Source organism: Micromys minutus, assembly GCF_963924665.1.
Source record: "Micromys minutus genome assembly, chromosome: 4".
In the NCBI taxonomy this organism is placed as follows: Eukaryota; Metazoa; Chordata; class Mammalia; order Rodentia; family Muridae; genus Micromys; species Micromys minutus.
This window is the reverse complement of record NC_137973.1, coordinates 82,934,456-82,950,668: the sequence shown is the minus strand read 5'-3', so window position 1 is coordinate 82,950,668 and position 16,213 is coordinate 82,934,456. Positions and strand designations below refer to the sequence as shown.

The following is a 16,213-nucleotide window of genomic DNA, read 5'->3' as shown; positions in this document are numbered from 1 at the left end:
TTCAGAGCTGGCGCGTGGTTGGCGGGCGAGAGCGGGCGCTGGGAAGGGATGCCCAACGAAGAACATCACGAGACTTGACTAGGATCCCACGAGAGTAGGGCTTATCTGGGCGCCTCCTCTCGCCCGCTCGCGGGCTATTGTTCCCTGGCCTGGGCGAGTGATGCTGTAGCCTTCGGAGACGTTTGCCACCCGCGGATCTGGGAGCTAGTGTCCTTCCGTGTTTCCGTAGTGAGGGGTTTGACGTCGCGGGACGTGGACGTCACGCAACAGTGTCCCGCGAGCGGGAGGCCGCAGAGCCCGAGGGCCGCGCGGGGCGTCCGCGGCGACGCTGCGGAACCGTCTGCGGCCTGGCGGGAGCACAGCATGCCCCGGGGCGCTGAGCTGCCGCCGCCTGTGACCTCCAGCCGGGCGGGTCACTAGCGGGGATGAGCTCAGACCTGGCCCTTAGTTCTCGAGCTGATTACCTACCGAGTCTATATGTAAAGTAATGTGGGCGAGCGGATGGTGAAAATATGACCGTCCTTTGTCCTTTAAAAACGTGAGTGTTGCAAATTCAGTATTTAGACACCTAGCGTTGTGTGTCTCTGGCCAATCTTATAGTGCCCGTTCTAGTGAACATGTCACGTTCTTGACACAAATTGGCTTGACAACGTTTTCTCCACTCCCCACCCCCTCCCCGGGTAATCAGATAAAAGTACTGTTTTGGATTTTCATTTCTGGACTAGATGGTTTTGGAGGCAGTTTCTAGTATTTGATATGTATGCCAATAACCACATTCCTCCAGATCGTTTCTGAGCGTGTCTTAGCCATGCTAGTCTCGTGCTAGCTATTACTACGGTGAGTGAGGGTTCTTGGGTCCTATTCTATTTATACCTAAGTATGTCACAATTACCTCTGTCCCTAGTTTAGTTAAGAAAGGAAGGGAAGAACTAAAATGGACTGTTCTAACGTATGACCCCACCCCCATTTAGTCTAAGAAGCAGTTTTCTCTGTATCTAATCGTTCCAATTTTAGTATATGTGCTGCCGAATCGAGCACAGAAGCAGTTTTCTTATCACCAATCGTAGAGAAATGTATGCCTTTGGCCTCCTGACAGTAGGAAACTAATGTGCTCACTTGTTCGAGACCTACTATCAGTTACCAAGTCAGGTGCTTGCCAATACAGACAGTCTGGTTTTCTTAAACCACCTCTGTCTTAGCCATTTTATAGCTCAGCTTGTCTTTTTAACCTGTTCATAGGTATCTAGGAATGTTCATGGATTTAGAAAAACAGTAAAGGCTTTGGGCTACAGATTTAATCATAGCAATATGTAGGAAAACTAGCTAATGAGAATATTTGAGTCGTATTTTGAGAAAGTTTGCCCAGCAAATAGTATTACTCACCAGTAATTGGTAGTTTTATTTCATTAATTAGATTTGTATACTAATTAGATGCTCTGGCTAAAATAATTCAGAGTTTTATTTACTACCTCTCTAACCATGTTGTCATCATTTATGCTTTTTCTAAATATTGAAAGGCCCCTGACTCTGTGTCTGTCCAGTGGCAGAGACAGGATCACTAGGGCTTAGCTACCCAGTCTAGCTGTAGATTAAGTACATGTCTCAAGAGAGTGATACAGCACAATACCCGGTGTCTTTTGGCCTGTGCATATGTGCATTTATACACGGGAACATACGAAAATTTTAAATAAAAAATCAGCATAACTTTGGAACAAGGTAAAGAACAGCATTTTAACCAGTGACTGAGACTGAAGGTCTCAACATACACACAGAGAAGGTAATTTGGGTTTTTTTTGTTCCTTGTTTGAGATAAGGCCTCATGGGTAGCCCTGGATTTTCCTGGAATTCAGTATGTAGACCAAGCCAGCCTGAACTCAAAGGAATCCATCCTATGAAAGCTGTATTTCTTGCCCCATTAGCTCTGAACCACCAAACCATTTTTGAGGCAAAGCCACTTAATTCATGATTCACTATCTACTTAAATAAACAAAAATCTTAAAATGCCAAAGAGCTCCTTTTCCCCAGCCATGTTTCCTCAGTCAACACCAGGGCCTCCTAGCCAAGCAAGTCGTCTTACTAAGCTATGTCCTGATAACGTAACCATAGTTTACCACAACTGTTATCAAAGTCACATAGTTAATGTGTTCCGAGTATTTGGAAACAATATGTTCAAATCATTTATAAACCTATCTCATATTTCCACACATGTAATTTGATCACGCTTGATGTTTTACGTATTTATTCAACATCTAGTAATTGAGCATTTGGTTCTTAAAGATGAGTTCTAGCTGTATTGCTCAGGAGGCAGAATATAAATAAATCTGGGTTTTTTAATCTGAGTTTTACAAGAATATTTTTAATGCCATAAATTTGAGTTCTAAATGAACAGTTAAATAGTTTGAGAGGATTTTGAAATGATCATAAAACTAATTAAAACAAGGCCCGTTTTTCCAGAAGTTCATGTCTTAATATTTAGGTGCCTGTGGTTTCACATATTCAATGTGTAGAACTCAAATGATCTTGTTTTTGTAATCAAGACAACCCTTATAATATTTCTTCTTGAAAAAAAGATCATTTGAAAACTGAAGATCTTTACTGGAGAAATCCTTAAGTATAGATCAATGAATATGAAATTTAAGATTCACTTGAGATAACAGTTTTATTTTTAGCAAAATTTTATTTTTTATAATATTTTTATTTATAATCATTCTGGAACTTGCCTTCTGAGTCTCATTATGCTTTTGTATTGTTTTTTATTAATTGGTGGTTTCATTTCATTGAAAATATATTTAAAGAGATAATGTACTTGAGAGAAAACTGGAATTAAATTTTTTACAAAAAGATTTTGAAGTTACTGTTTTTCTGTGATTTATCAGTCATTTCTAGTTGTAGCAACTAAGGATATAAATACTTCTTCAGAATCAAATGTAGTCTTTGTCTTCATTTTATTTCTTTTTTTCAAGTCAGGATCTTGTATGGCCCAGGTTGACCTTGAACTTGACATTGATTTGATGATTGACCTATAGTAGGTATACAGTAATTCTTCAAATTTTCAGTCCCATAAAAGAGTTGGACACTGGACTCTGGGCAGTCTCAGTAAACAGTAAAAATGCCACCCTTGCAAGGATACTCTTAGTGCATAGATGACAGTGAAACTGTGAGTCACTCTGTCCATCCTGCATTTCCTTTCACCTAGTTATTTCTAGTAGTCTAGTAGTCCAGGTCTGTAGTGCATTAGAAAATGGATGAAAAGGTTGGGATTGGAAAAGCCTAATGATCAAATAGGTCATTCATCTAGCAAACACTTAACTCCTAAGTAGAGTAACTTCAGGATTGTTCATTGTAGTCATCTCAATTAGAAGGCTTGGTTTTTAACCCTGAGTAAATAGCTTAGTCCTGACCAAGTCACAAGTGGAGACTTCCTGTTAGATCAGATGGTACTGAGTGCACCCTATAGTGCTGGCCCAACTCTGCGTGCTAAAAGCTCTAGTTCTTTATGATCCTATTCCCTATAAAGTGTCAGCTCTTAGGGAACTGTGTCTGTTGTTGTCAGGCATTTATGAAATGAACTTGATTTTCCTTTCAAATGTCTTATTCTTAAGTTCTCTTTGATTAGTAACATTTGTACACACCTTTGTTCAGCCCAGAAATCAACATCTGATGCCCTTCCTAACGTGCAAATCTAGCTGGTTGGAAAATTGTGCAAAATGTATTTAAAAATCCTGTCTCTGTAGCGTCCACATCTTACTGTAAGTCCAGTAGTCAACCATTGCTGTTCATTCATTCACAGAAGTTTGTCAATGTGTTTTGTAAAGGTCCTGTTTAGGCAGGGAAGGCGGGGGTGGGGGAGGAAGAAAAAGGGAGGGACACCCTTTGGGAAATGCATACATTTATGTAGGGAGAGAGTTGATATCTAGTGACCAGTGTGGAGTAGGAGGAGCCTAACCTCAGCCAGGGTCCACAGCAGCACAGCTCTCAGAGGCCAGGGCTCAAAGCAGAGATTAACAAACATGTCAAAGGCATACCATTTGGTGCAGGTGTTTCCAGTAGTCCTGTTGCTCTGAAGCCTCTTTTTTGTTTTTCTTTTCTGTCTTTTTTTTTTTTTTTTTTTTGTGACCATACATCATTATGTAGTTAATCCTCATTTCTTGTCAATTCTGTATTTATGAATGTGCCTACTTCACAAAATTTATTTTTAAACCCCAGATCAATTTTCTAGATGGTTTGGGGTCATTTGAAGATGCACACATGCAGAGTAGCACCAGCTTCAAGTTGAACAAGTAGGGCTTTGCATTCTTTAAAAATGTATTTACTTGTGTCTGCAAACACATGCTGGAGGTTAAAATGAGGTTCTTTCCTTTTTCTCTCTCTTTTTCCTTTTTCTTATTTTCCTTAATTTTGAGATAGGGCCTCTTACTGAACCTGGAGCTTGAAGCTTCACTGCCTGGCCACTGAGTGTGCGAGATCTGCCCATGTCTGTTCCATAGCATTGTCATTGCAGACGTGCACAGCTGGCCACTTCTGTGTGAGTGCTTGAGGATTTGGGCTCAGGTCTCAGACTTACAGAACACTTGAGCCATTTCTGCAGGTCTTTTCTATTCTTGTGTTAGCGATTTACTGTAAGTCCATCCTTTTTGGTTTATTTAGTATGCTGTTCTTGCTGTTGTTTTTGCACTTTTGTTGATTTTAAAAAATCAATTTCACCATTAAGTGGATCCCAAGCACAATGCTGAAGTGCCTATATTTCTAAGTGTAAGAAGCTATGATAAACCTAATAAAGAAAATACGTGTTAGGTAAGTTCATCCAGGCATGAGTTTTTGGCAACCTGCTTTTGGCTATGAGTTAATGTCGATAAATTAACAATATAAAATAGGAATCTCTAAGTAGGAATACACATATAAAAGAAGGTATGTGTTGGAGTGGTTGATGAGAATATGACAAGAGGCTGGCAAGAACCTGTATATCCCTTAGGAAAAATGATTCAGAATTTGCTAACTCAGCATCTGCCACAGGCATTTGGCCAGCAAGTCATTTATGGTCAGGATTGATGATTATGTATAAATGATCAAACTGACCAAAGAAGTATGATTATGAAGCAGTCTTTCTCAGCCATTTCTAACACATACACTACCTTTTGAGAACCCGTTAGCTTACACCCCAAGTATCCCTGTATATATTGTATATCCCCGCTGGTATGCATGGACAGGTTGAGAGTCAGTCTATGAATTTTATGTTTACCATTAGTCCAGAAAAAAGATGTTGACTTTTACTTCATGAGGGTTTATAATGTAAAGTATATTTTAAAAGAATTTTGCAAAGAGTGGGTTTTTTGTTTGTTTTTGTTTAGTGCTTTTTAAAAATCCTTTTATGGGGGCTGGAGAGATGGCTCAGCACTGACTGCTCTTCAAAAGGTCCTGAGTTCTATTCCCAGCAACCACATGGTGGCTCACAACCATCTAGTAATTGGATCTGATGTCCTCTTCTGGTGTGTCTGAAGACAGTTACACTGTACTCATATAAAGTAAACAAATCTTTAAAAGCCCTTTTATGAGGAATATCTTGTATATCATGGGAGTCAGCAAACATTTTCTATTAATGTCCAGTCAGTACATCTTTTAAGCATTACCGGCAATCAGCCCTAGATCCAACTTTCTACCACCATCTAGTGAGAGGAATATAGGCAGGAAGTCTCTTATGTATTTACAGTGGAGAGTGTGGGCCAGTGGCTGTGTGTCTTCTATTCTCTTTATCCTTCACAAGGCAGACAATGATCTAATCCAGTGGTATATCGTATGTGTTGTATCCATATGTTGACTTATTCCAGTTAACAAGAAGACTGCATGTTTAATTTTTTTTATTATCAAACTACTCATCCAGTTTTACAGCAGCTGGTGAATACTATAGGATAGGTTTGCTCACTTTTGTAAATATCATAATGCTTCTGGTAGCTGTCAGTAAGCTTTTGAACTGTGGTTAAGTCTCCTTAGTAGCATCAGTCTGATTATGTCTGCATGGATGGGATGTGATTTGTAGTAAAATTTGGTAACTGACATAATGAAACATTTTATAGCCGAAAATAGTGAGCTAAACATGTCGGCCAAGAGCCTCATGCTTCGTGGGGAAGCCCCGTGTTCTCTACCCGCCTCGCCTTCCGTGATGTTTCTTTCCTTGTGCTGTAACCACTTGTCTTAGAAGCTACACCATCCCCCCAGCCCACCATCTAGTTTTTCAAGATAGGGTTTCCCTTTGTATCGAAGGTTACCTTTGAACTCACAAAGATTCATCTGCCTCTGCCTCTAGAATGCTGGGATTAAAGTGTACTCCAGCCAGTTAATTTTTTTTCTACTTGTTTATGAGGAAAAAATCCTCTATAATTGAAGAAAGTTAAAACCATGCCCACTTGTTTCTTAGTGTTAATTTACTTTGAACATCATGTGTGTATCCCTTGTTTGAGCATGTATAGTTACATTGGTTTTGGTTTATTTTGCTTTGCCTGTGATTTTGTCTCTTCCCAAACCCAACTCTACCTTGCCCCAAACTGACTGAACCCAGGGCCTTGTTCTTGCCAAACAAGTGCTCATCCACAGAGCTAAAATCCCTAACCTTTGAGCATATGTTAATACAACTATTACCACTACTTTTGATCCTGTCATCTTTTTTTAAACTAATGATATGAAATGCTTTTTATGACTGAAAATGGATTTATAGTCTCCTGAGAGACTTTCCCAAGTATGTATGTGAGATGATGCGTGTGAGACTTAAGGTCACAGGCTGAATTTGAAAACTGGTAATTGGGACTCACTAGCCCTGCTCTGTCTGCTACAGCAGTCACATGAGGATGAGGTGCTGTGTAAGTATGGGTACACACTGATTTCCACAGGTTAGCCCCCAAAACATGGAAAGTGTCTCCTATGCTGATTACATGTCCCAGTGATTTTTTTTAACATAGCGTTATAAACACACACCAGTATTATATTATAATCAAGACACATTTAGTCTAGAAATATCATTTCTTTTGGCCTCATAAGTTAGTCTTGAGAATACGTATGTATATATGTATATGTGTGTGTGCCAGAGGTAAATGTTGAATGCCTTCCTCTATCACTCTCAAACTTATTTTTTTAAAGATATATTTATTTATTTTATGTATGTGAGTACACTGTAGCTGTCTTCAGACACACCAGAAGAGGGCATCAGATCCCATTACAGATGGCTGTGAGCCACCATGTGGTGCTGGGATTTGAACTCAGGACCTCTGGAAGAGCAGTCAGTGCTCTTAACCACTGAGCGATGTCTCCAGCCCCCTCAACCTTATTTTTAAAGACAGTGTCTCTGAACCTTTAGCTAGGACTAGGCATTTCTGCCAGACTAGCTGGCTAGCAATCAGTCTCCCAGAATGTACTGTCTCTGAAGCCCCTCCACATTCCTCAGCATTGGGCTTACATACACGTGCCACTTGGCTTTTATGTGAATGCTGGGGATCTTCACACCACCTTACCCACCAAGATTCTCCCAGCCTATAGAACACTATAGAGTAGATCACAGGATGCTCGAAAGTATACTAGCTAGCTTTCTTTTTGTTTTGGAGTTCCTATTAGACTTTGGGTGACTTCCTATAAAAGAGAGTAATAAAAAAGGCCTAATAGTTACTTGGAAACATTTAAATATTATAGTATGAATAAATTAGTTCTATACTTCCCCAAAGTAAAAAATGAATTTATCTCCATTCAAGAAAGTTTTGAAGCACAAAATATTTCTGATTAGTATTTTGCAATAACTCTAGGAAATTTTTTGTATCTACATGGTGTTGGCTGTCCTAGAACATACTGTATAGATGATGCTGGCCTCAGAATCAGTGCTCTGGGATTAAAGGTGTGTGCTCCACACCTGACTGGTCCTTTTAACCAGCTTCTTAAAGCAATTTTACTTTTACCCTATTTAAAAAGACTTGTTCTTTAATTTTTAAAATTTTTACCTTATATCTTTTTTGAAGATAATTAAATCAGTTTAAGTGTATATTTTGTTATACTTCAAGGTAGATATAAAAGTTGAGAACTAATAAAACTTCGAGTTGGAGAGATGGCTCAGCAGTTAAGAGCACTGACTGCTCTTCCAAAAGTCTTGAGTTCAAATCCCAGCAACCACATGGTGGCTCACAACCATCTGTAATGGGATCAGATGCCCTCTTCTGGTGTGTCTGGAGACAGCTACAGTGTACTCACATATATAAAATAAAATAAATATTTAAAAAAATCTTAATTAAAAAAATAAAACTTTTCTAAAAATCACTTTACTTTGCTAAGAAAACTAAAAAATAAATTTCACAGATTTTAAAACTGTCATTTAATATTTGAATGACCAAACAATTGAACAGAATTAGCTGTCTTTTTCAGCAATGAGGGTAGCAGTTAGAGCTTCTATGCTACACAAGCCCCGTGACAGATTAATCTATCTGTTCACCTTACTCCCTATGGCAGCTCCTCCTTCCTCCCTCCCAGTCCCACGCTCACAAACCCTCCTCCCGTTCCCCCTCCCCTTCCCCTTGGGTTCTAGCCTGTGCAGTCCAGCTAGGGTGAAGGACATCTAGTGATGGGCAGCAGAGGCCAAGACAGACCCGACTCTAATTATTAGGGTCTGTCTAATGAAGACCAAGTTGCTCATCTGCTTCAAATGTGTAGGGGACCTAAGTCCAGCCCCTGCATGCTTTTTGGTTGCTGGTTCAGTCTCTGTGAGCCCCCACGGGTCCAAGCTATTTGACTCTGTAGGTCTTCCATAGGTGTCCTTGACCCCACCTGCTTGAGCACCACATTTCTTTAAAAAATAAATAAGTAAGCATTTGTTTTTATGTGCATGTGTGGGTATGTGTGTGCCACCATGTGTTTGTCAGAGAACAGCTTACAGGATTCAGTTCTGTCATGTGGGTTCTAGGGACTGATACAAGTTTTCAGGTTTGGCAGTACGTGCTTGTACCCACAAAGTCATCTTAAAGTCACTTAAAAAAATAAGATTTATATTTTACTTATTTGTGTGTGTGGTGGGGTGCCACCTGTGTGTCCATTCCTGAAGAATGCAGAAGAGGATGTCAGATCTCCTGATGCTATAGTTAAAGCTGTTGTAAGCTGACTGCTTTTAAAAATCTCCTTAAAATTAAGTTTTCCTTTAAAATAAAGCTGCAGTTAAAAACCATGATAAAAGTTATTGATATTTTAGCCATCATGAAAGTCTGAAGCTTTTCCATTGGGTTAGAAATTTGAGGTCTGAGTTCCTAACTTAAAGTTCTCTTAGTGTTTGCAAGCTTTTAAGGAAAATCTAATACATACAAGTAAGATATGGCCATTATTTAATGACTAGTAGTTTGATTTCTTAGAATAATCTAGACACATCCAAAATAGGAAGAATAGTAGAACAGACACAGACCAATGTCCTTCACTTTATGCTAACACTGGAACAATATTTGTTTAGACATGGCTGTCACAGCTGCTGGGTCTCTTGGCTTCTCCCTGCCTGTGATTCTAACATTCAGGAGGCTGAAGCAGGGCGATGAGGTCACTGTATAGTGAAGACTGTTTCAAAATAAGAATAAAGCAAAAAACTTGCAAAAGAATACCACAGCTCACTATTAGACCATAATTATAGAGACAGTTTATGAAAATTTCTTTTGCTTAAATACCAAACGTGTGCACATATATGCATACATATCAGAGAGCATACAAAAATATTTTTTCAAACAGCTAGTATATAATTGCTATTATTAGGAAAGCTTAGAAGAGCTTCTTAGTTAAGAAAAGTGGGATATTCAGACATGAAAGTCTGAAGGAACTGTGGCTATGGCATAATAACATGAGGGGTGTGTGAGTCCTTTGAGGTCAGTCTGACAGTTACTAATTTGTTTTGGTAAGTGTGTTTTTGCAAACTGAAATCCAGAGTAAATAGAAACTTTATCAGCAAGCTATCACTGATAGGAAAATAGTTTGTACAGCTTAAAATAGTATAAAATTTTTATGTATATGTCATACATTTTAGTATTTTTATTTTTGTGGGGGTTTTGTTTGTTTGTTTGTGAGGGGCCATTAAGACAGGATCTAACCACATAGCCCTAGATGTCCTGGAATTCACTGTGTACACTAGGCTGGTCTTCAGTTCACAGAAATTCTCCTGCCTCTGCTGGAATTAAAGGTTTACACTAGCACACCTGGATTAATAATAATCTTTCAAGTTTAACTCTAGAGCAGTTTTACCTGTTTAGGTGGTATTAGAAGCCAAGAGTATAAATACACACATACTTATGTTTTTATTCTTGGGATATTTGTAGCTTTTTTTTTGTTTTGCTGTTTTGCTTTGTTTTGTTTTTTTTTTATTTTTGTTTGTTTGTTTTGAGATGGGCTTTCTCTATGCAACAACCTGGGCTGTCTTGGAACTCACTTTTTAGATCAGTCTGGCCTCTAATTCACAGAGATCCATCTGCCTCTGCTTCTCAAGTGCTGGGATTAATAGAAGCCAGGTTTGTTAATAGCATATATTAAACAGGAATATTTGCAAAGAACCAAACATAGCTTTGTTTGCATTTGTGTGTGTGTGTGTGTGTGTGTGTGTGTGTGTTTAAGATTTATTTATTTTATCTGTGTGAGCATACTGTAGCTCTCCTCAGACACACCAGAAGAGGGCATGGGTTCCCACCACAGATGGTTGTGAGCCACCATGTGGTTGCTGGGAAATGAACTTGGAACCTCTCTCTGGAAGAGCAGTCAGTGCTCCCAACTGTAGGGCTGTCTCTTCAGCTCCATGTGTGTGGCTTCATAAATAAGAGTGTTACACGATTGCTCTCTGAAAGAAAGTTGTTGAATTTCATATGATAAAAATCATAAAAAGTATCTGACACTAATCTTCATGGCCTCAGTGATATTTAAATACAGTGCATAGTATATTTAATCCTCTTGGCAGTCCTACAAAATTGATACTAACCCCACTGACAGATAAGGACACTGAGAGACAGTGTAGATCTCAGGTCACACAATTGGTGAGTAGCATTACCAGAATTCTAATCCAGAAAGTCTTATGTCTTAGTTAAGGTTTTACTGTTGTGAGCAGACACCATGACCAAGGCAACTCTCATAAGGACAACATTTAATTGAGGCCGGCTCACAGGTTCAGAGGGTCAGTCCATTATTATCAAGATGGGAGAATGGCAGCATCCAGGCAGGCACGGTGCAGGAGGAACTGAGAGTTCTACATCTTCATTTGAAGGCTGTTAGCAGAATACTGTCTTCCAGACAGCTAGGATGAAGGTCTTAAACCCATGCCTACAGTGACACCTCTACTCCAACAAGGCCACACCTCCTAGTAGTACCACTCCTTGGGCTAAGCATATTTAAACCATTACAGCTTGACTCCAGAATCTGCTTGTAACAAGTACTTTAAATGGTTGTTTAAATGTTCCTTAGTCCCACACTGGATTTCCTTCCTTCCTCTTCCTTTCTGTTCCCTGGGGATTAAACCTAAGGTCTGACATGTGACAGACATACATTTTACCACTCAGTGAGAGCTACACTTTTGTCCACCCACCCCTTAAAACCCTCCTTCCCTTCTTCTCTCCCTCTGTCTTTCTCTTCTCTGTTCTTTCTTTGCTATAGTTTTGCCATGTGGTCCATGATTGTTTGCAACCCATTTTATATCCCAGGTAATATTAAAGCTCAGGCAGCCAAGTTCTAGATTACAGTGTACTGCCATACCTGCTACCTTGACAGACTTAGTGATCACTCACTGGACTACTCAGATTTGACGTTAGACAGTCAACTGTCAGAAGCACTAGGAACACACAGCAAAAGAGGCTAAACATTCCTAATCTTTGGGTGGGAAGTGTAGGGAACTAGAGGTCATGATTGTCTGATAAATGAATTATATGAGAAACTCCAAGCACATCAGTAAAATACTAATTTGTTCTCAAGTATTTGAGATTAATTTAATAATTAATGGAGACAGGGTCTTTCTCTGTAGCCTAGACTGGCCTAAAACTTGCCATTCTCCTGCTTGAGCCTTTTATATGACCTCATTTTAAGATTGATCTTTTCTGAATAGTTCTCTAAGTCAGCTCATGTCTCTGTGTCCTCTCGGTACTTGAAGGACAGGGTTTTCTTACATAGCTCAGGCTGACCTTGAGCTCACTGTGTGACTTACACTGACCTTCATCTGCCTCAGAGTCCTTGAGTGCTGAGATTTCGGTGTGAGCCATCACAACAGCTAAGATTTTTTTTTTTTTTTTTTTTTTGGTTATGTAGAAATGAAAACCAAATTAGAAAAAGATGGAGTCAGTTGAATGATATATTCTACTTCTAGGTGTTGGGGTTTAAGTGCTATCTTCTGTACAACTCATTTCTGTAGTTATTAAAGCATAATAAGTAAGGAAGTTTGATTAAAGTGCTAAGAACAAAATAAATATTTTCAAAATTTTAATTACCTCTGGCCCACATGTCATTAAAATAAAGCACAAAAACTGTGTTGCTGTTGACATTGATTAAAATAATCATATTTAAGCCTTTTGATATTCATGAAAAAAAATTCATGCTTTTTTGAGTCCTGAACTACGGCATGATACAGCAGGCTAGATATGTAAAGTAAAAAGAGGATTATAGCTTCATGGCATCTTGCTAGTTAATAGCAAAATATAATTTCTAAATGCAATTAAATTTGCTAATTGTAGTTTTTCTTCTCTTCATAGTCTCATATCTATACCCACACAGCTGTATCAGCAGGTAGATATTTATTAGTGAACTCGACGGCATGTGCACTTTCAAAGCAGCAGTCTCATGGTGACTTTTGATGTTTATGTCTTTCATGTTCTTTGGAACATGAAATTTGAAAAAAATGTTTTGATACTGATATTTATTGATAGACTAAAGAATATGAAACTAGCTCAAAAGCTGTGTGGCTGTAGAAGGTAAAGTGTGGGTGGGAGTTTGTGAGAAGCCTTCAGAAGTGCCTTGTCATCAAGTGTTGGCACGCAGAAGGTTCTGTTCCTTGGGGCTGTGGAGCTTTCGGCATATTCTTAGCATGTGTGTCATTGCCTTTGCCTTTTAGCGGCACTGCCCCCACCCCCATTTCCAGACACTGAAGGCTTTTAAATACAATGAAACTGAGTACAGTGAAATATATGAACTGAGTACATTTCTTTGGACATGGTCTTAGTAATCCATCTTTGCAATATCATATCAAAAATGGTGGCTGGATTTCAGGAGTGGAGGACTTGACTAGTAACTGTGCCCAAGGCCTTGAGTTTCAATACTCACCTAGAAATGGAAACATTTTTGAAATAACATTGTGTTTTAGGGTTTCTATTCCTGCACAAACATTACAACCAAGAAGCAAGTTAGGGAGCAAAGGGTTTTTTCAGATTACACTTCCATATTGCTGTTCATTACCAAAGGAAGTCAGGACTGGAACTCAAGCAGGTCAGGAAGCAGGAGCTGATGCAGAGGCCATGGAGGGATGTTACTTACTGACTTGCTTCCCTTGTCTTGCTCAGCCTGCTTTCTCATAGAACCCAGGTCTACCAGCCCAGGGATGGCACCACCCACAATGGGCTGGGCCCTCTTACCCTTGGTCACTAATTGAGAAAATGCCTTACAGCTGGATCTCATGGAGACATTTCCTCAACTGAGGCTCCTTTCTCTGTGATAACTCTAGCTTGTGTCAAGTTAACACAAAACCAGCCCGTTGAAATTGAAAACCCACATAAAAGATAAAAGATGAGTTATTTACATTCAAAATATTTATTTATTCAAGATACATTTTGAAAGAAAGAAAGCATCAAATAGCATATAAATGTAAAGTGATTTAAACTTTAAAAATTACAACAAATAGTAATAAGGGATTAAAACGAAATATACTAGTAGTATAAGGGAATACTAAAAAGAGAATTTCCCTCATGTTTAAAAAAATATCAATAAGTAAATACTTAAAATTAGGGGAAATGTGTTTTAAAAGTACTTATTACCCAACTCTCTCTCTTAAGTAGTTTATCCCGATCTTAGGTCAGGCCGGGTGGCCTTTGTACTGAAGTAAGCATGTTGTAATTTGATCCTGTCTCCCCTACATTCCCTGTCATATGAGGAAAGACCCTTGTGGTAATGAATGCAGGCAGTGAGCTTTTAAGTAATGGATTATTAAATATTACCAAAAAAACCTGTTAAAATCGTTAAGCCACCTGTTTATGTTAAAAAATACTGCTTTTCAATGTACTATCAGCCTTTTTAACCATGTGACATTTTATATAGTGACTCCCTCACTGTTCAAATCGATAGACCCCAGGAATTTTGAAAAGAACCCAAATCGTTTGAAGATTTTAAATGTAAACAGCTCATATTTTAGTTCTGCACATTGTACAGCTAGGTAACTTGAAATTGAAGTTAGAATACCTACAGTAAGTTCAGGCTTTTCTTCCTGTATCATCAGTTTAACATGTGTGCCTAAAGGCTGTAATCATTTGTTGCCTTTTTTACCTCTAATGGAGTAAATGTAGTTACGGCATTCTGTGCAGGTTTGCTAAATCCATAGGAAATAAAAGGGAACAGCCACAAAGAAGGAAAGGCAATAGTTAATCATGGAGGAGGAGAGACACAGCTCGGTACTTTGCCTAGAGGCCGCTGGGAAAGTGACGTCCTGTAGCATTTGCTGTTCTAGAAAGTACAGAGACACGTAGTTGAAGTGGGAGGGTCTAGCAGAGGCCGTCTCCCGTGTGGTGTATATTTATCTGCAAGTGAGCTGCTGGGGAAGGAATTAAATAGAGACGCTGCCTGCTGCCTCCGGACAGCTGAGCCGAATCGCTGATTTGCTTTAACTTGTAAGATACCCAGCTTGCTTTATTTTCTCAGAATCATTGTGCTGCTAAGCCTGGGGACGCTGTTTTCTTTTACAAAGGGAAATCTAAGTTCATTTCAAGGCATTCGAAATGGGGAAAGACTATTATCACATTTTGGGAATTGAAAAAGGAGCTACAGATGAAGATATTAAAAAGGCTTACCGAAAACAAGCCCTCAAATTTCATCCGGACAAGAACAAATCTCCTCAAGCAGAGGAAAAATTTAAAGAGGTCGCAGAAGCTTATGAAGTACTGAGTGATCCTAAAAAGAGAGAAATATATGATCAGTTTGGTGAAGAAGGTAAGCTTCATATTTCTGTTCCTTTGGCTCTCTCTGAATCTTACCTTTTTGTCTTCAGCCTTCTGGTGATCATTAAATTACATAGTCAGACATACGAAAATAAAAAGAAAAATAACAGGTTAAAAATGGTCTAATCCTTGATTATTTGAACGAGCTATGAATGAACTGTCATGCTTGTCTTTGTGGGTTTTTTTCTTAGAATATTGTATCGTTCATATTCTACGGTTAGTCTTATGGTTTTAACATTTTATATTTTAAAAGAAACCTTAAATTCCCATGCCTGTGAGTGAATTGTTTAAAAGTCTTATGCAACCTGTTTTGTTTTTTAATGATTTTTCTGCCAGAATTAATAGAATCTTCAGTCATTTAAAATCTTAAGATTGGCAACTCACATTCTGGGCAATTTATATTTTATTTAAAAAAACAAGAAGTTTTTTTTGCCCTTTTGGAGCGACGCTGGTTGAAATTGAGCAAGGAGTGGTGTGTCGTAGAAGCAGAAGGCACAGGCATTTAGCGTTTAGTTGTTTTTGGCAATCTGCCTAGAGAGGAAAGAATTTCTCTGATGTCATAAAATACCAAAACAAGTTTTTAGCTTAATTGTAAACAGTTCATATTGTGCCAGGAGAACAAGATCGATCTGTCTCTGTCTGTCTGTCTGTCTCTCTAACCTAACATGGCCACCTAGTTGGAACAATGACTAATTCTTGTTTTAGTTAACTACTCTTTTGGGAAGTTTGCTATCTGAGTGAGGAGGAAGCAGGGCATCCCCCCTTCCCTCAGCCATACTGTTTTCTTGCCTTCTGAGATCAGAATTCAGTGAGCTCAGTAGCCTGTAAGGGTCTCCTTTTGCCCTTCTGAATCTGAACCCAGGTTTGTCTAGCATCTCCATGAATGTCCATGGATGTGACCATAAAGTAGGAGTTTGAAATGGTCAGCAGCAGCAGCAACAACCATGCATTAGTTCACATGAGCTCTGGGGTTAAAGCAGGGACTAAAGTCCTTTGCATTACTCTTCCCTAATGTCTTAATGTCTTGGTGGCTACAGAAACGTCTCTTT

The 16,213-nt window shown here is 39.0% G+C and overlaps 1 protein-coding gene across 3 annotated transcripts in view; it reads left to right on the top strand.

Annotated features, from left to right (window-relative positions):
- Positions 1 to 252: 252 nt before the first annotated feature.
- Positions 253 to 16,213, top strand: part of DNAJB4 (DnaJ heat shock protein family (Hsp40) member B4) — a 24,494-nt gene continuing 8,533 nt past the window's right edge. The window contains exons 1-2 of one of the 3 annotated variants that reach the window (XM_080915850.1): positions 253 to 538; positions 14,915 to 15,156. In XM_080915850.1, coding sequence (XP_080771976.1) covers positions 14,946 to 15,156 — 211 coding nt within the window. In that variant the 5' untranslated portion in view covers positions 253 to 538; positions 14,915 to 14,945. Of the gene's footprint in view, positions 539 to 14,729; positions 15,157 to 16,213 lie in introns of those variants that run through there. The other 2 variants (XM_080915851.1, XM_080915849.1) reach the window with 2 other exon arrangements.